At 37.4% G+C, this 19213-nt stretch overlaps 2 protein-coding genes across 2 annotated transcripts; one reads left to right on the plus strand and one right to left on the minus strand.

Moving 5' to 3' along the window:
• Positions 1-2803: 2803 nt before the first annotated feature.
• LOC112032501 (uncharacterized) lies at positions 2804-3828 on the minus strand. The gene is made up of 2 exons (XM_024065266.1): positions 3199-3828; positions 2804-3133 (listed from the first exon to the last, which is right to left on the minus strand). Exons 1-2 carry the CDS (start codon positions 3826-3828, stop codon positions 2804-2806), a joined length of 960 nt encoding a protein of 319 aa, XP_023921034.1.
• A 6567-nt stretch (positions 3829-10395) lies between these two features.
• Positions 10396-17614, plus strand: LOC112032477 (U3 snoRNP-associated protein-like EMB2271). Its single transcript, XM_065779252.1, has 7 exons — positions 10396-11064; positions 11275-11617; positions 12334-12558; positions 12996-13224; positions 13630-13805; positions 16420-16485; positions 17418-17614. Exons 1-7 carry the CDS (start codon positions 10598-10600, stop codon positions 17493-17495), a joined length of 1584 nt encoding a protein of 527 aa, XP_065635324.1. The 5' UTR covers positions 10396-10597; the 3' UTR covers positions 17496-17614.
• Positions 17615-19213: the final 1599 nt, after the last annotated feature.

Genomic DNA, 19213 nt, shown 5'->3' on the forward strand with positions numbered 1-19213 from the left:
CATGCAAGTAGTTCAGCCACGTCACTTCCCTGGACTGCCGGCCCCTTAACTGTCATCGATGCCATAACTTCTCTGATGGAGTTTCTAATCACAGCACCTAACCCAAAACTAGCAGAATCCCCAAACACTGCGGCATCGTAATTGAGTTTGTACACTGACTGTGGTGGAGGTATCCAACGTGTTCCATCATTTTGTAATACCTGTTGAGTCGCACTTACCACCGCATCCGCTTGTAAGCTTGCCTGTGACAGCTGGTACTCCTTAAGCAACTCAGCTGCCCGCCTATTCAACCAACCCGATTCCAGCAATTTTCCTCCATGCACTACTCGGTTCCGCTGATTCCAAATCAGCCGTGCCTGCACCAGCAAAAGCTCCACCTCCTTTTTGCTTAGCCTATCCAGCAGGTACTCCAACAGAGCAACAAAATCAAGTTGGCCCGTCCCACACTTCTGCAAAGCTCTTACACTACCATGCCAAACATCCTGCGCCACTATGCATTCCCATAAAGCATGAATAGTTGATTCTTGGAATAAAGCACATAATGGACATACCTCATCCATCAGAATCCGTTTCTTCTTCAAGTTCCTTTTAGTTGGGAGAATATCATGACACGCCCTCCACCCAAAAACCTTTATCTTGTTGGGGATCCGTAGCTTCCATATAGCAGCCCACACCTTACTGCCTCCACTCCCTAATGATGATTCAGCCCAATCCTCCTTCTTCAATAGAGTTCTTGCAACCTTGTAAGCCAACTTCACTGTGAATATGCCATCTTATTATGCTTCCAATAAACAGAGTCGGAGACTTGCCATCGACTTAGAGGTACATCACATATAGCTTCCCCCTCTTCCCTATTGAAGTGAGCCATAATAAAGTCACGTCTCCATACATGGAGGTCTTGGTTGATCAAACTTGACACCCATACTTCCTCTTCATCATCCCTTACCGACAAAAAAGGCTTATTTGTAGGGTACTCTGGAATCCACCTATCCTGATAGACATTAATAGACAGTCCATCACCCACTCGCCAACAATGTCCCAATCTTAAAATAGGTAAGGCCGCCACTAAGCTCCTCTACACAAACGAACAGTTAGGTGACTTTGTAGCCTCAAGTACTGAAGTTCTAGGGAAGTACCTTGCTTTGAAGCTTTGATAGAGGAGAGAATTTGTATCTTTTAAAAGCCTCCACCCTTGCTTGGCCAACATGGCTAAATTGAAAGCTCTAAGGTCCTTAAATCCCATTCCACCATCCTTCTTTGACAATGTCAGTTTATCCCAGCTTTTCCAAAGAATTTTCCTTTCATTCCCAACTTGGCCCCACCAAAATCTGGAACTTAAACCCTCCAACTCCTCGCATAATTTCGATGGGAGCTGAAAAACACTCATTGTATACATTGGAATAGACTGAGCAACCGCCTTGATGAGAACTTCTTTCCCCACTCTAGAAAGCATCATTCCCTTCCACACCTGTAATTTTTTCCTCACCCTATCTTTAATGAAAGAAAAAGTATGGTATTTAGCCCTTCCAACTAAAGTAGGCAAACCCAAATATGAGTCGAACCGAGACACTTCCATCACTCCAAGAATCCCCAAAACCTCCTGTTTCTGTCGAACAGTGGTATTATTACTGAAATACATTAAAGACTTTTCCAAATTTATGCATTGTCCAGAGGTTTTAGCATAAGCTTGAAGGATCTCAACAATAGAATTAATCTCCACTGATGAAGCCCTGCTAAAAATCAATGAATCATCTGCAAAGAGAAGATTAGTAATCTTTAGTGCATTTCTACAGATAGACACCCCATGCAAAGTCCCTCCGGCCACTGCCCTGTCTAATAGCGAAGTAAACCCTTCAATGCATAACAGAAATAAATAAGGTGAGAGAGGATCACCTTGACGAATTCCCCTTGAAGGCAGAACATTACCAAACGGTCTCTTATTCACAAGAACAGAGAATGAAGTCGTTGTGACACAACTCATCACCTTTTCTATCCATGTTTTTGGAAAACCCAATCGCTGCATAACCCCCTGAAGGAAAGGCCACTCCACCCTATCATATGCTTTACTAACATCAAGTTTCAAAGCCAAAAACTCTTTCTTCCCTTTCTTCCTACAGTGCATAGTGTGTAGTGTTTCATATGCCAGCAACACATTATCAGTAATAAGGCGCCTAGGGACAAAATCACTCTAAGTGGGAGAAATGATATTAGGTAACACCTGCTTCAGTCTATTGGCTAATACTTTAGAAATTAATTTGTAAATCACATTACACAGACTTATGGGCCTAAAATCAGACATTTTCTCTGGGTTCTTCACTTTAGGAATCAGCACAATGTAAGTATGGTTAATATCAGGCAACATATAACCATCATTCAGGATGTCCAACACAGCATCAATTATAGTATCACCCACTACATGCCAAAATCTTTGGTAAAATAAAGCATTCATACCATCAGGTCCAGGTGCCTTTGTTGGTCCCATTTGGAACAACGCCATTTTAACTTCTTCAGCAGTAAACTCACTAGACAGGGTATCATACATCTCCGGTGTCACCTTCCTTGGGACAGCATTGAGACATTCCTCCATCTGATCACAATTACCTGCATAAAACAAATTGTCAAAATAACTAGTAGTCATATTAGTTATCTCCTCCATCTTCTCCACCCAATTTCCTTGTGCACTTTGAATCCCCGTAATATAATTCCTCCTTCTTCTCTGGGAGGCTTTTGAGTGAAAGAATTTAGTGTTCTTATCCCCATGTTTAAGCCACAGGATCCGAGACCGTTGTGCCCAGTAAATTTCCTACTTCAATAGCATGTCATCCAACTGTTTGTTGACACTCAAATATTCGGCCTTAGATTCTTCAGTCACCACTTCAGCTTTATTTAAAACCTCAAGCCGGTTTTGAAGAGTTTTAATGGCTACTTCATTCGGCTCAGACTTTGAAGACCCCCATGCTTGCAATTCATCACCACAAAACTTAATCTTCTCCTTTATTGAAGCTAAACCAAACTCCCCCCCTCCCACCATATCCCAAGCATCTTTAACCACTGTGCCACAATCCTCCCACAGTAACCACGCTTCTTCAAATTTAAACCCTTTTTGGAATTTTTGCTGAGACCTCTGAACACACTTCACATGCACCAAAATTGGCAAATGATCCGAAGCATGGGGGGAAGGTGAGAAACTGTAGTTACCTGAAATTTAGCCAGCCACTCCATAGTTGCCACAGCCCTATCAAGTCTCAATTTGGTATTAGCATCACCAGGCCTCTTATTAGACCACGTGTAGGTATACCCTCTGTATCCCAAATCCTCCAAATTACAAGAGTCTAAAACATTTCTAAAAGAATCAATCTCCGCAGCATTAGGTAGCCTTAAACTTAATTTCTCAGCACTATTTAGAACTGCATTAAAATCTCCCGCACAAAGCCATGCACCATTAACAAAACTCCTCAGATGTTCCAACAGCTGCCAGGATTTTTCTTTATGCTGAGCCTTAGGCCAACCATAAAATCCAGTAAAAAACCAGACAAACCTATCCACTTCAGTGACCTTCATCAAAATGTGATTAGGTGAATAATTAATCAAATCCATCACGACCTCCTTCTTCCATAATAAGGCCAAACCACCCCCTGTATTTGGCTGTTTAACTATAATTTTATTCTGAAACTGCAAATCCCCATACAAATTATCAAATCCTTCTTTATCCAGACGTGTTTCCATAAGAAAACACACAGTGGGAGCTTGTTCCCTTACAAGTTTGCGAAGGCTTCGACCTGTCAAAGGGTTCCCAAGCCCTTGGCAGTTCCAGCATAACAGCCTCATTGCTCCCGGCAAGGGTGATCATCCACCCCGGCCGATCTCTCAAAAGTAGGAACTTCCTCATACTCAAATTTCCCCCTCTTAAGACTTCCTTCCTCTCCCTTACTAATCTGGTTCCCATCAAATTCTGCTGGTAGTGGCCTTTTTCCATTAGACGGCAACAACACCTTTTGTAAATTACCAAGCCCAAAATCCATCATGTTGAATCTAGTCCACGATGATTTGGGCTTTACATTATTCAGCCCAACTGATTGTTTGCCGAAAATAGCTTCAACACCACTTAAGCCCATCACGTTACTCTCACGTGCCTTGCCTTCCAACCCACTAGGTAAACCATCCTCCTTCTGTATCGGATTCTCCTTCAGCCTAGTTGCTACATTGTGCACGTCAGCAGTTTCACTCACCACGTAATCTGCATGGGCGTGATTAATTCCTGAACAGGTGGCATGATTCCTGAAAATTCGGACTGTCCTTCATCATCGTTGCTAGGGTTTCTACGCAGCTCATCTGCCGCCGCCACAGCTCTACTCTGTTATAGTAGTGCCTCACAACTAATTGGACCTCCCTTAGCCTTGACTGAACCAGCGCCGAACGTTTCACTACCATCCTCTTGACCATATTCAGCCCCCCCTGTTTTCCTGTCAAACGGACCACCTCTTGCTCGGCCTCCCATGGCTTTTAAAAAGTCTCCATGTTGGTAGTCTACTATGACTCCTTTCTTAGTTGCCGCAAAGTGCTCAGCACAATTCTTTACATCATGGCCAAGCATGCCGCAAAAATGGCAAAACAGCGGCAACCATTCATATTTGAACTTTACCTAGTGTTTTTCTCCATCAGACCCCGCAATAAAGCTTCCCCTTCGAATGGGCTTCGAGATAGGTAATGCCACCCTAACCCTCATGAAATATTGCAACTCGTCTTGCCCTCTTCTCTGCTCAACTTGCTCAACCTCCCCCAGTCTACTCCCCACTTCCTTAGCAACCCGTGATGTAAACATGTCCAGCAGCGCCCCCTAGATTTGAATCTAGAAAGTTGTCGTCTCCACTCCAGCGCTTAAGCAATAATAATTGATTATCAAAAGTCCACGAACCTCCTCTCAAGACTCGAATAAGATCAAATTCAGAATTGAATTTAAACTGAAAAAGATTTGGCCCTATTTCTGTGATACATAGTTTGTCCTCTAATCCCCAAGCCCGTCTCATAGTATTCTTTGCTGCTTGCTTATTAAAGGATTTGCACGTCAAAAACTTACCCATCAAACTGAGGGTGCAGTCCTCAATAGCTTCCAAACGTCCTTCATCAGAGATGGTAATCACCTCCTCCTCTTCCGTAGTCAGTTTCATGTTCTCCATACTATTAACAACCTCATCAGCCATGGTATACTAAGATCACTCACACGGCTAAAACACAAAGCAAGAAAGATGCCCTAGACCTAAGTCAAGGGAGGAAGAAACTCGTATACACGAGAGAGCGAGCTCCACGAGGGAGAGAGTTTCTGTGCTTGTGGTATTGATAATGAGATATAATTATCATTTTTTATTAAATATTGTATAATTTAAGTTTCCTGATTACCATCCTGAAAAAAAATTCCTAAAACCGCCACTAGTGGCAGCTTAACTAGGGGAAGCTTATATATAACTTATATACTACTTGACATCATTATTAATCTGCTGCAATAATGGGCAATACATTATGAGAAATTTTTATCTTATTAAGTGGATACAATCGTGGACACAGGCATGTACAGGAATCCAATAATAACATCAAGACCAATACATTGGCAAAATTTTCACACATAAGCTACATTCTGCACGTTCTTCTTCTTCTTGTTCTGGATGTAGATCTTTAAAAGCCCCATAACATCCCCTTAAGTTGACCTAGACCATGACTTTTTTGTTCACTCAACCTAATTGCCACAAATGGAATGAAAAGTGGGTTTGAAAAGTGGGTCCATGTAAATGATCAAGACCTCAGCCTATTCCAATCAAGTTTAGTACAAATGGGAAAGTCAATGGAATATCTGCAATCAACTGAGGACTCTAGACGATACTATTTGGACCTTTGAAAGTTTGAACTGTAGAAGTGTTGACCACTTAAAATTACATTATTATCTTAGTTTTAGTAGATAATATCACATCGATTTCATATTTAATTATTCGTAAATATCCAAATAAAAAAAATTTATTCGTAAATATGTGAGTTTGAAAGATTTCTAAAAAATATACTAATTACATGTATTTTTCTCTTGTAGGAGATTAAAACCATTCAACTAATTATATAGAATGCAAGAGAGTCTAAGGGTCAAGATCAATTAGAGCATGGTTTTGGAAACTCTAATGTGGCGTTTGGTACAGAATAATGTTTTAAGATTCCTAGGAATGTTTAAAGATTCCCATGTTTGGTTGCAAATCATGCTAGGGAATCAGATGCCATGGGAATTTGGATTCCCCCCTTAAACCCCTCTCAGTAGGAATGTGGATTCTTTTTAAAACAGGTGGGAATCCAGATTCCCAAGCTTAAAGGAAATTGTATTTTTTATAAATTGACAATTTTAACCCTTTTTTTTTAAATGACTTGATAGTTCACATTCAAATCTAAGGATAGAATGGGAAAAATAAATAATTCATTTAAGATTCCTGGGAATAAACCAAACATAAGAATAGCTACATTCTTAGGAATGTGATTCCTAGGAATCATATTCCTAGGAATCTGGATGCTAGGAGTAATGTGGATCCCCCCGTACCAAATGCCACATAAATAAGTCAAAAATGTGTGAGAATAAAAAGGGGAAGAATGAAATTTGTTCAAGTCAAAATTGGAAAAATCCTAATATGGAAACATCCTGCACTGTTTCAGTATTTTTGCCATAACATCTTGCATAGATGTTCAATTGACCTGATTCTTACGGCCATGGAAAGAAAATTTGAAGATCTACAACTTTGTAGTTTATCACAAATTCCATAAAAATTGTTTTGAAGGTCAAAAGTGTGCTAGAATCTGACAGTTGATAAAATTCTGAAAATCAAGGGATTCCCATACTAAATTAGAAATCTGTGGTAGTGGGGTTAGGAAGTGGGAAGTGTGAGGGTAGTGGTAGAATTTATTTTTATTTTTAATTTTAGTTGATTTACCATTTTAACCTTATTTCCCTTTTTAAGGAATAAGAATAGATTAATTAAATTAAAGGTATTTTTGGAAGTCAAAAATGCAATAACTAACTTTTTTTTTTTTTTTGGTTGATACAAGATAGAAATTTTACTCTAGCCTAATTTAAGTGTATATATGTGTGAAGCTCCCTCCTGAAAACTTGAACCTTGGCTCTTACACCTCACAGTGTATATATGTGTGACCAACGCTCTAAGGGTGTGCGATGGTAACAACTAACTTTCTGAATCCTCTAAATATATAGAGATAATGGCATGTCCTTTGAAGCATTTTTATGGATTCTGTTTCATTCCAGTTGGAAAATCTCGTACTGGCATGCAAACCGGAATGATAATCCCCCTATTTCACCTCGGATGAAATTTCAACCTATTTCGAGCATTTCGGTTAATACTAGCCGAAATTAAAGATTTGGCCGGAATGCAGAAGTGAATTATAATCTCAATTTTTTATTTATAATTTGATAATTTGGGATGGAAGATTTGAATTCTATATTTCAATTAGAAATGCTAGTGAGCATTAGATGAACTATAAATCTCTTTCCAATCCTAATCTCAATTTTAAATCAAAACAACTAAAAAGCGATTTGCCCTCACATCAACCATCCCCAACTTTGGTGTTGATAAGGTCCTTTACGCCATTCAGGTAAAAGTTTTGACAATTCGAGTAACATAGATAGGAATTGCTGAATTGGCGACTGACAAAATGCTGTTGTTAGCACTTTTACCATTTTAAAAATAAAATAAAATTTATTGCATATTCCTTACATTAAGCTACTCTGAACAGTTTTAGACCCCTTAAAACAACCAGATTGGTTAGCCTAGTTAATTAGCCAAGTTGTTACTTAGTCAAATTAAGCAATTCTAGGTTAAAGCAATCAAATAATCATATCAAACATATAAAGCAACGGAATAATAAATAACACAAGATATGATCACCCAGGAAACCACACGGTAAAAACCTGGGGAGGATTTGACCTAGCTATCCTCAAGGTAAACCTGAATCCACTATGCAAAAGAATCGAAGTTCATACAGAAGGACTACAAGCTCCCCGCTTGACTTCCTAATGCTACCTACAAGTAGAACTTACTGACACGACCACGTGAAAGCTCCGAATCCACGAACTCCTTCTTTCTTGAATTCTTCAATCAGCTACAAGCACCCACGCTTGATATTCTTTAAACTTCAATGGTAGCAACCGAGTTGATCATCAAGATGTTGAAGTAATCTCTATCTCGAAAACCCTAAGTTTTGTGTAAAAGAAAGCTCCTCTGGATTTCACAAGAGATTTACACAAAACCGCAATGTATGAGCAATAATACAACTGGAGCAACTCTAAAAACGTGGCTAGGGTTTTTCTTTATATACCTAGGGTAAAAACAGAAAACCCAAAACATTTAATGAGTTAGGGCTAAGCTGGAATATTCTGCAGAAAAACATTCTGCCCGAGATTCGATCGATCGAGCCTTTCCTTCGATCGATCGAGCCAGGCCGAAATGTACCAATGCATCTGCAGCCACTCGATTCCAACTTTACATGAAAGACCCAACTTTGAGCAAGTCTAAACAAGACTAAATAACTTGTTTTGATCATGGTTTGCCAACAATACAAATTAGAGTTCTAAATACATAAAATCCTAAATCTTTAGAACCTAACATACTCAATTAAATTCAAACAAACATATAATTATATTGAATTTAATTGTCTTTAAAAAAAGATAAGACATATTATATTTTATTGGCCAATACAATCATACATTTGAATTTAATTTGGGTTATTAACGTTGTCTACCTAAAAAAAACTGCACTTAAATTTTGGAAAAATTCTACGTTCACAATATTTTTACAATAAATCATAAATAGTAAGTTATTATTGGTTATAATTTAAATCCACAACTTAAATTATTCTTTTGCCTACTCGTAACTTTCAGTAACAATTTACCATTTAAAATTTGATGAGAAAGTATTATGAAAATGTTGTAAATATTGTATTTCTCTAAATTTTGCCCTTACAAGGTACAAGTTACAACACAAGTACACAACATAAGACTAAAATGTAAGACAATAAAACTTCTTATGTCCTTTTGATTGGTAAAACCAGGGAATCATGCAGATGTATTATGTCATGCAACCATTTCTCTCACATCTTATTAAGCTGGCACTTTGCGCAATAAGATATCAAGGCACTCCGCACTACTACATGGGTGCGTGTGTGTCAGTCCAGTCCAATTCGGTCCTTGGCTACTTGAAAGAACTATACTCTTTTGAGTGAGGTCCTGAAAAGTGAAACCAGTGGGTGACAGTCCAGTTCGGTCCTTCGCTACATGTGGGTGCGTGCAATGCGGGTAAGTGGGTTTTATGCAGGTGAGTAAGGACTAAGGTAGTCATTTGATTTTTGCAAACAAAATTATGAATAAGTTACTTGACACTAAAATTAAGAAAATTAAAATGTACAATTGGTATAAAACTATATTACAATTAAAAGTTGATGTGGATTTAATTTTCAATTTTGATTGTGCTTTAGCTTTAATATATTATATATGATATGATTAAAAATAATAATTTGATGTCTTGTTAACTAATTTGCAAAATTACACTATCCAATATTGGGCATAATACTAATACATATATATATATATATTTATTTATTTATTTACATTGAGTCTCATACTTTCAAGCTTATTCATGAACATATGCTCATTTAGAAGTTGAGTGTAAACTTGGGCTCAAATTTGACTAATTTCTTAATTTTTATATATGTAAGTTTTTTCTCATGCCAAGCTCAAATTGTTCGTGACAATGTGATAGTTACATTCCAAAAAAAGCTCTAAACTTAGTTAATAGGGGTGTGCATGAGTCTAGTTAGGTCAAGTTAAATGGTTTTTTCAATCCAACCTAACTCAACTCATCAAATTGGTAGAACCCAATTCAATCCAATCCACACGGGCCAGTTTAGTCAATTAGTTATGCATACATATTTTATGCTTAGTGGAAAATTAGACTTTTACCAATTGATTCTCAAAAAAAAAAAAATTAACACTTTTTTCAATAAATTATTGCAATTCATATTATATACTTAAATTAAATTCAAAAATTTCAAAATACCAAAAATTTCAATATTATATACTTAAATTAAAATTAAGATAATAAAATAAATTTATATACGTGGTGAGTTGTGTTAAGTTAGATGAATTGAAAACACTGTCAATCCAAACTAACACAACGTACCACTCAAAATAAAATTCTAACCCAATCACCCCACGAAAACCAACCCGAGAGAGAGATTGGATTGGTTTTGGAGGGTTGATGGATTTGATGCACACCCCCAAACGGGCTTTTAAGTCCAATACAGTCTTAACCCAAAAGCCCATAAGAACCAAAAATTAGATGCACCCACGCCCTAACAAGTAACGACAACAGTTTGTCTGTATAATTCTTCAAAACTCTAAACCCTCTGAAAAACCCTAAGGTCTCGCCGGAAACCAAAAAAAAAAAAACCAATCAAACAAAGAGCGTTTTACTAAAACCCTAACGAGAAAAACTTTTCCTTCACTTTCTCGGGCATTTTCTCAGCTACCAAAAGCATTTTAGGCAGCTCAATCTTTATCAAAATGAAGAAGAAAGTGTCGGCGGCTCCAAGAGGAGGAGGAGGAGGAAGAGGAAGAGGAGGTAGAGGAAGAGGAGGGGCAAGAAAGGACGAGAAATTTTCGGAGGATTCGTTTTTCATGGCGGAATCGAAGAAGCGGCGGAAGATTGCGGACGACGCCGACGTGATAGACAGCGGCGAGTCGGACGATGAGAGGGGCTATGGATTCCGCGGCGGTTCCGATGGGGAAGATGATGACGACGGCGATGCTGAGACCGCCGACGAGGTGAGGCAGCGCGTGGCTATGGCACAGTTGGATAAGTATCGTAGAATTGCTAAGGAAGAAGAGGACGAAGACGACGAGGACGACAGCGATGAAGGGATCGATAGGGTAGGCGAGAAGGAAGGCCTCAGGGACTCGCTTGTCGCGAAAATTTTGCAGCAGGAGCAGCTGGAAGAGAGTGGCCGAGTTCGCCGAGCTATGGCCTCTAGGTATTGTATTGCTTTTTCATTAGTGTCTATTGGTTTTAGCAGTTTTTGTTTAATAAAATTTATAGCATTTGGTTCTGAATTGGGTGCTAATTCAATTAGAAAATGGCGACCTTAATACGCGTCTCTGAACAACATGATTGATTTTGAGTTAATATTGTTTATTTATGAGAATATGTAGAACATGTATGTATGATCTACAATGCAATTCAGGGTACAAAAGCCGAAAGCTACTGGTGGGTTCAAAGTGTTATTGAAGCACAGACAATCTGTGACTGCTGTGGCTTTATCAGAGGATGACTCGAGGGGCTTTTCAGCTTCCAAGGATGGCAACATTATGCATTGGGATGTAGAAAGTGGGAAACGCGAAAAATACCAATGGCCAAGTGACGATGTAATAAGGTCCCATGGAGCCAAGGATCCGCAAGGTTCGGCTAAGAAGCATAGTAGAAATGTTTTAGCACTAGCTGTTAGCTCTGACGGTCGGTATTTGGCTACTGGAGGATTAGATCGCCATGTTCATTTGTGGGATACCCGTACACGAGGCCATATTCAGGTAAATCTAGTTTATTACTTTTTTTTTTTTTTTTTGGGAAAAAAATGTCTGATGATTCAAAACTTATTGTGGTTTTTGTTTAAACAATTGCTATAATTGGGTTTAACTGTGGAATGTCAGTGACCTATCAAAACATGCGACATTTAGTGACAGACAATAGAGAGCCTCTGCTGAATAAACAGGGTCTTAGAATTAAAGGGGTTATTCTACATTCTGGAGTCCACTTAAACTACGTCCTGGGTGTTAAATAAATGTTTTGTATGGTACCAAAGTTCACTGAATCTGGGTTATTTTGTGCAAAAAAGATGAAAAAAAAACTACTGTACCCCCGTGCCTGAGACTTGCACTCCCCTGGTCAAATCAGCTAAGCTGGTCCAGTCCCCACTTGGTGACAATTGAGCTACAAGCCTCATGGCTTGAATATGCCCAGATATTTTGCACACTGAAATGCTTAGATTCATAATTATGATCTGTCTATTAATATTGACAAGATCTTTGAATAATTTCTCAAATGGCAGACATCCTGAACAGGTGACGGACTGCTGAGCTTTGAGAGGATTCTCCTCATGGCCTATCTATGTTTGCAAGTTGAACTTCAAAATTTATGTATCTAATATAAATTTTTTTTATTTCCTGACGCTGTTAGGGCAACATTTAAAACCTGAAGTTTATGGATCTTATGTACTATTCTTAATTGTCTGTGGTGTGTTTAACAGGCCTTTCCAGGTCACAGAGGATCTGTATCATGTTTAACCTTTAGGCAAGGGACTTCAGAACTTTTCTCTGGTTCATTTGATCGAACAGTCAAGATATGGAATGCAGAAGACAGAGCCTACATGAATACATTATTTGGCCACCAAAGTGAAGTATTATCTATCGATTGTTTACGGAAAGAACGGGTGTTGACTGTTGGACGAGATCGAAGCATGCAGTTGTTTAAGGTAAAGCATCTTTCAGTGATTCCTTGCAAATAGATTTACTTGGTTGAAATAAAATTACATAGATAATGTCAACTTTGCATAATAGCAGAAGTTGACATGAAGGGTGATGGCAAAGGAAAGGACACGGTTTATACTGTACTTAAATTAGATCTTTCCAAGAGTACATTTAATAAACTTAAAGTAAACATACCCAAAGGAAATGCCAAGAGCCTCATAGCTCAGTGGCATTGCACTGATGCTTGAAACTATGAGTCCAATTGCTACTGCAGATACGTGGTTTTAAAGGGAGAACTATGGTCCACATATTTTTATAGATTATTGTTTTCTTTCAGTAGTATATTTGAGTTTTTGTGGTGCTTTTTTTCTGTATCAGTTGGATTTGTCTTTCTTGTTGTTATATTTGGTCTTGACATCACCTTCTATGCTTTGTGAAATAGGTCCCTGAGGAGTCACGTTTAGTATTTCGTGCCCCTGCATCTTCTCTGGAGTGTTGTTGTTTTATTAGTAATGATGAATTCTTATCTGGCTCCGATGATGGAAGTATTGAGCTTTGGACCATGTTGCGAAAGAAGCCTGCACACATTGTAAAGAATGCTCATCCTTTATTGGCTGCAAACAAGAATCTCGATCAAAAGAATAGTGAAATAATCCCTAATGGACATATAGGTAAAATTGTAAAATTCTGTTTTCATATTATCTATCATGGAAATTATATGTAATGTTTAAGTATTGGTCCTATCAATCTTTAAATTTCTAGGATTACTCTATTTTTGGTGGAAGTAAAGATTTTGTAGTCAGTGAGAAAAGATCTCATTGATTTTCTTATTCCATGCCTTCTGTCATTTACAAGTGGGTATAAAATTATTTTACCCCTGGAGAGGACACCAGGTGTTACACTTTGTGTTGTTTAAACTGAAATCCGTCAATCTTTAAAAATAATTGGTGGAAAACAGAATTCTAATATATTGTATTTTTTGGATAAGTATATTCTAAAATACTTTATTAATCTTTCCTTGTGCTTTCTCGTTTCACCTGTATTCTAATGACATGCTAATGACTTCCATACTGCAGAAAATGGTAACCATAATGAAAGCTATCATTGTCAATCAGCATATTCCTGGGTTAGTTCCGTCACTGTATGTAGAAACAGTGATCTTGCTGCATCAGGAGCCGGTAATGGTTCTGTTCGATTATGGGATATTGAAAGTGAGACCAAGGACGTTCGACCCTTGTTTGACCTTCCATTGGTAAGCCAAAGCAATATTAAAAATAATTCTTAAATGTTTTTGCGATCAGAATTTACCAACATTGTATTTTTTTTTTTTTTTTAAATACCAACAGTGTGAATATAGCAATTACTATGGATTATGCTTTGGGGTATATATTCTTATTTTTTCAAAAGAAGTTCAAATGTGAATATATTCTTATTTTTAAGAAATAAAATTTGATAATAATAATGTGTGAATTTTTTTATCTATATATAAAAAAAATCCTGTATGAATTTAGAATAATTCGTAAATACCTTTTTTAATATATATTTTTTACTTTTTTTTTTTTAATATGGATTATGCTTTGGGGTATTTCTGGATGTTATTAATGTTAAGATTTGTTTCAGTTACTAGCACTGCCAACTTTTTATGCACTGGTATATTGCTCAATGGACTTATGATATGCAGACCGAAATTGGTTTGTTTAGGTTTTAATGATTGGTAGAAATTTTGTCTAGAGTAGAACTATAGAGATACAAAATGGAGCCTTTTTGTGGATTATATAATTAAGATATCATTTGAGCATGATGTGGTTAAAAGAATTGAATATTTATTACATTAAGTTATACTCAGCTTTATCTAGCAGTCTCTTTGGATGCCCTGGATGCTTCCATTTAAATTGAGAGAGGAAAGATTGCATTGGGCAAGCCGAATGTTAGGAATCCTGCATGTGCATGCTGCCTTGTGTTAGTGCATGCTACCTTGTGACTGCTTGCTGTGGACATTAAGGTTGTTGGCAGGGCTATGTGTGCATATGTGCATCAGTGTGAGACAAGCTTGTGTGCATATGCATGGAGACTAGGGCTTGTTGTGACTATTCTTTCTTGCTCATGCGTGTAATTTTTAGAGCATGTGCTTCATTAAATAAGCTGTTAGGCAGGCTGTAGGCCAACTGGCAGGCAGATAGAGAGTTGGTTAGGCTATTCTTGGCCTTAGCACCTGGCCAACACTTGTATGAATAGGCTTCTGCCTCTTTTCACCCCATTAAGTAGAATATAGGTCAGTTTCTAGTCTCAATTCTCTCTCAATAACTCTCCCAATTCTCCCTCTCTTAGGAGGCCTGGATACCTTGAATAAGCCACTTCACTTACATTTCACACACCCAGTGTCTCTTAACACCAAACTTGCCAAGACAAGTTCTTAGAAAGTCAAACCATGCAACTCAAAGACAGTTCATGCCGTTTTTAGTGCAAGGATGAAGGACATCAAGATGATGAATCAACTATAGAAAGAAATTAAAAAAAAAAACATTCTTTATGAAATTAACAGAAAGTTTAAAGTGAAATCAGTTCCAAACACTCATTCTTCAAGTATGCACTGCTCACAATTCATTGCATTGCAGAAGATTAATTGGTCATGATGTGTTACTGTTTTGTTATCCAAGCACAAGCGAGCTTGATCCAGTAAAAGGAGCTGACCCTGAGCCAAACTCATATTGCTCCCACAATTTGTGGTATGAAGTTCACAAGTTGGGAAGATTACTCTAAGCTTGAAATGATTTGAGTGTTGACGCGATTTAGGTTGCTTGAACAGGACTTATGTTTGCAGGATTTCTAGACAGCAGGTAAACATACTTTGTGAAGGCTGTTTTAATGGGAGTAAGGTGGCAAGGAAACGACTTCTTGGTTGCTGTTCTAGGGGCTGTGAATGGTGCTGGAGAACAGTGATCTTATATTATGAGTGGTTTTTGTTGCCCATAACATTGATTTTATGGCGTTGAAAAGTGAACTGGAAATTAAAAAGGGAACAGAGTACATATGGGTTTCACACATGGGATTTCTAAGACAAAGACTCTAAATTTAGTGAAGTGTTAGTAAACTAGGTTTTAAGCAACAAAAAGATCACAATAAGTACCCAATGACATAACTTACCCAATAGCAAAACCCATTGGCATGACCACAACTACATGCGTCCTGGATTCTTGAAATTTTATAAACTGTCCCTAAATCCTAAATATTTAGAATTGAAAATGAGACTTGTAATTAACTAAATAAGCCTATACAAGGTCCAAAGAGGCTTGGTATCATCCAGGATGTGCCGAATCAATTCTTTGGCATTGGAGTTATCCTTGTTCTGCCTACTGTCTTTAGAGACTGTTGCCAGCATCCTCCATCACATTTAAAGATAGGTAACTGTTCACTCATTTGAACATAAACACATCATTTTTCATTATTTATCTTACTAGATAATAGGTAATCGATATACCGTGTTAAACTGTCAGCAATATAAGTGGATGGCAGGATTTCACAATTTCCATTTGGCAAGTATTTATGTCAACGATTAATTTCCAGGGTGTACATTGGGAGTTAACAATGTGTTGATTCCCGTGCCTTCTTTACTGAAGAGGGGAAAACCTATTGTGTGCATTGATCTAAGCCAGTGTGCAGCCCTTAATTTGGTTATATCAACATCATCCCCCCCCCCCCCCTCCCTGCGGACACTTTTATTTATTACTTTATTTCTTATCTCTTTCTTTGGTTTATTAATGAAACTTTTGATGTTGGGCTCACAATCTAATTGGTCGTCTGATTTGCTTTAGGGAGCCACCAAAAAAACTTGTTTTTTGCTTACTTGAATCATTTCTTTAACACAGGTTGGATTTGTGAATTCCTTAGCTTTTGCAAAATCTGGACAGTTTCTGGTTGCTGGAGTTGGGCAGGTAATTTTTTGTCCCATATCTGCCGTCTATGACATAACCCTCTTTGATTATGGTATGAGAACTTGATTTGCCATGATTTAAGAAAAACTGATCTTTAATTTGAAATTTCTAAAATCCTTATATTTAGTCACTTATCAAAAAATAATATCAAATCCTAGAAATCCCCACACACACTTTGTTTCCCTGCACCTTTCAAACGAAGTATAATCCTCATTCTGTCCAAAAATATAAGGGCAGGTTCATCAATCTATAATTTTGGTTGATGAAATTCGATTTAACTATAGTTTTCAAAAACCTAAATGAATCCAGGAGAGGTTGAATATATTGATAGCACCTGACCTTCAACCATTAGGAGTTCCCCTGGATTACCTGATAGACAGTTTTGATGGGTGTGTTGTGTATTATCCATGGTTTACTTCCCAGGGGTGGGTCCAAAGGGTATTGCCTTGGTGAGGATCTCATCATTAAAAAAAAAAAAAATTGTAGACAACAGAACCAAGGATGCATTTTAAATCATTGCTGAAAGGAGAGAGAGATATCAAGTGGGATAAAAGAAATTAATGTTCTAACGTATGTACAAGGAGATACAAGCTCAAAATTCATGAGGTAATCATGAATCTGAACTTCTGGCTGAAAGAATCCTAGTCTCACTAGTCACTAGTACTTTGGAGCCTTGGAGGTCCTTCCCTCTCTTTGTGGGGCTGATGAGGCTTCTCCAAGCTTTTCCTTTCTAACCAATTTCCATCGGAAATGCACAAAGAATGTGGAATTCAAAGTATGGAAATAAATTTCTGGATTTAATTTTTGACATTTAATAAGGCAAAAAACCACGGTACTGTTAAATTGCAAGTCAGTTTCTTCCATTCATAAAATTCTCTTATGTTATGCTTCACTTGGTGCCTACATTTTAACATGATAAATCTCTGCAACAGGAACCTCGTTTGGGAAGGTGGGGATGTATCAAATCTGCTCAGAATGGAATTGCAGTTCATTCCCTTAAGCTCTCATAATATGGGCAAATGTTTTTTGTAGCTCTCCAATTTTGACTAATCTGAGTTTTTAAGTTAAATGAAAAAAACATTTCTCGGCCTGGTCCAAATGATATATATTTAATTACCTTTCATTTTAACGCTTGGTGGCTTTGTATCCTGTCTTGTAAGTTTATTATTCTTGTTTTGTTTCTCTTTCATCTGAGGGGAAATAGGAAACCATGTTTTTAATGTGAAAAGCACTTATTCATCTTATGGTTAGAAAGTGCTTAGAAGAAACTTCAATTAGCACTTGGGATGGGATAGCTTTGTGATTTCGGATGTTTGTCTGTGGGTCATTCAAGTGTGTAGATTTTTATTGGGAGAGAAAAGTAAGAAAAAGATATGGATGTTTTTATCATACTTCATAGACAAACTTTAATTAGTGCCTTGGTATAAAGTCAAAAAATTATCTAGGGAACAATTGAATTTTAGTTTTGGATTGAAACATTTATGTGATTTTACAAATTTTAGATTCAAGATGGATAAAGCATTGAGTTTGATTCCTCAATTCTTATGGTTTATTTAATAATATTTTACTTATCCTCTGATTGGTTGGCAAGAAAAATGATGAGAAATGGAAAACTGCAGGTTAGTTTCAATTTCAATGTTCTTATTTTTGTTCTCTTAGGGCTCTGGTTGTTTTGAGGGAAATGTGAATTAGTTTCTTCCCCCTCAAAAAAATATAATAGCTTCAAAAAACTTTAATATGTTGATCCTATAGGCATATTTCTCTCTTCAGAATTGAGCATGAAGCAAAAGAGGAACTACCCAATTGCATAAATGAGTAAAGTTAAAACGTTGAGCTTCCAAAAGGTTTTGATGGTTTCAATTGTAGAAAGTTGATTTATGTTTCAATGAGAATGATTAACATATATTTTAATCGAATGCACTTGTTTGAAATAAGAAACCTCTACTGTGGGCACAGGTGCAACTAAATTGTTAAGAGCTTATACAATTATAATCCCGTAAAATGGAATTATATAAGTCTTTTGACCATTGTGAATCATTCACAATCTATGTACAAATATGTATATATATGTTTGTATATATAATATAATAATATTTATCCTTTTTTAAAAATTATATTTTACACATAGCTTCCAAACAATTAGGTGATAATTTAAACATATTCATTTAAAACTTGACAGTTAACTACCCTAACCTGATTTTCCCGCCATGTTGTGTACAAAATCACAAAAAATGAACCAATTTCCCGCCACTGCCAGGTAAACGACGTCGTCAAGCTTATTCAGCTTAAAAAAACACAACTACAAAAACGACACCGTCTGTAACCCACAATCACTGCAAATCCCAAAACCACCCCTACACAAAACCCAAAAATACGACCCAAACCAACCTCACATGCTCGTAATTTCCCCCATTCCACTGTCCTTTTCCGTCACAAATGGCCAAAAATAAAATTTTACCACCACGTCCTTTACAATTATTTCCCGCCCATCTTTGACAAAAATCCATTTCCCGCCACTGCCAACGAAACGACGTCGTCAACACCCTAAAACGACACCGTCCGCAACCAAGTTGCCCTTATCAGCCACTACACACACAAAATCCCCAAACTACCCCTACACAAAACCCAAAATCCACTCCCAAATCCACCGTAATTCCTCCAAACACCACTGTCCTTTTCCGTCACATTAAAAATCCAGGGGCACTCAAACAACGGTCTTAGCTCTCTC

This window comes from Quercus suber, unplaced genomic scaffold, assembly GCF_002906115.3.
Source record: "Quercus suber isolate HL8 unplaced genomic scaffold, Cork oak 2.0 scaffold_203, whole genome shotgun sequence".
In the NCBI taxonomy this organism is placed as follows: domain Eukaryota; kingdom Viridiplantae; phylum Streptophyta; class Magnoliopsida; order Fagales; family Fagaceae; genus Quercus; species Quercus suber.

What these genes read in the sequence shown, in the direction of transcription:
- LOC112032501 (XM_024065266.1), bottom strand. Translation starts at nt 3,828, where the DNA reads ATGAGGCTGTTATGCTGGAACTGCCAAGGGCTTGGGAACCCTTTGACA. An exon ending in AGTGGCTGGCTAAATTTCAG is followed by an intron (nt 3,134 to 3,198) that starts GTAACTACAGTT and finishes GTGCATGTGAAG; the next exon opens with TGTGTTCAGAGGTCTCAGCA.
- LOC112032477 (XM_065779252.1), top strand. Translation starts at nt 10,598, where the DNA reads ATGAAGAAGAAAGTGTCGGCGGCTCCAAGAGGAGGAGGAGGAGGAAGA. An exon ending in AATCCCTAATGGACATATAG is followed by an intron (nt 13,225 to 13,629) that starts GTAAAATTGTAA and finishes TCCATACTGCAG; the next exon opens with AAAATGGTAACCATAATGAA. An exon ending in CCTTGTTTGACCTTCCATTG is followed by an intron (nt 13,806 to 16,419) that starts GTAAGCCAAAGC and finishes TCTTTAACACAG; the next exon opens with GTTGGATTTGTGAATTCCTT.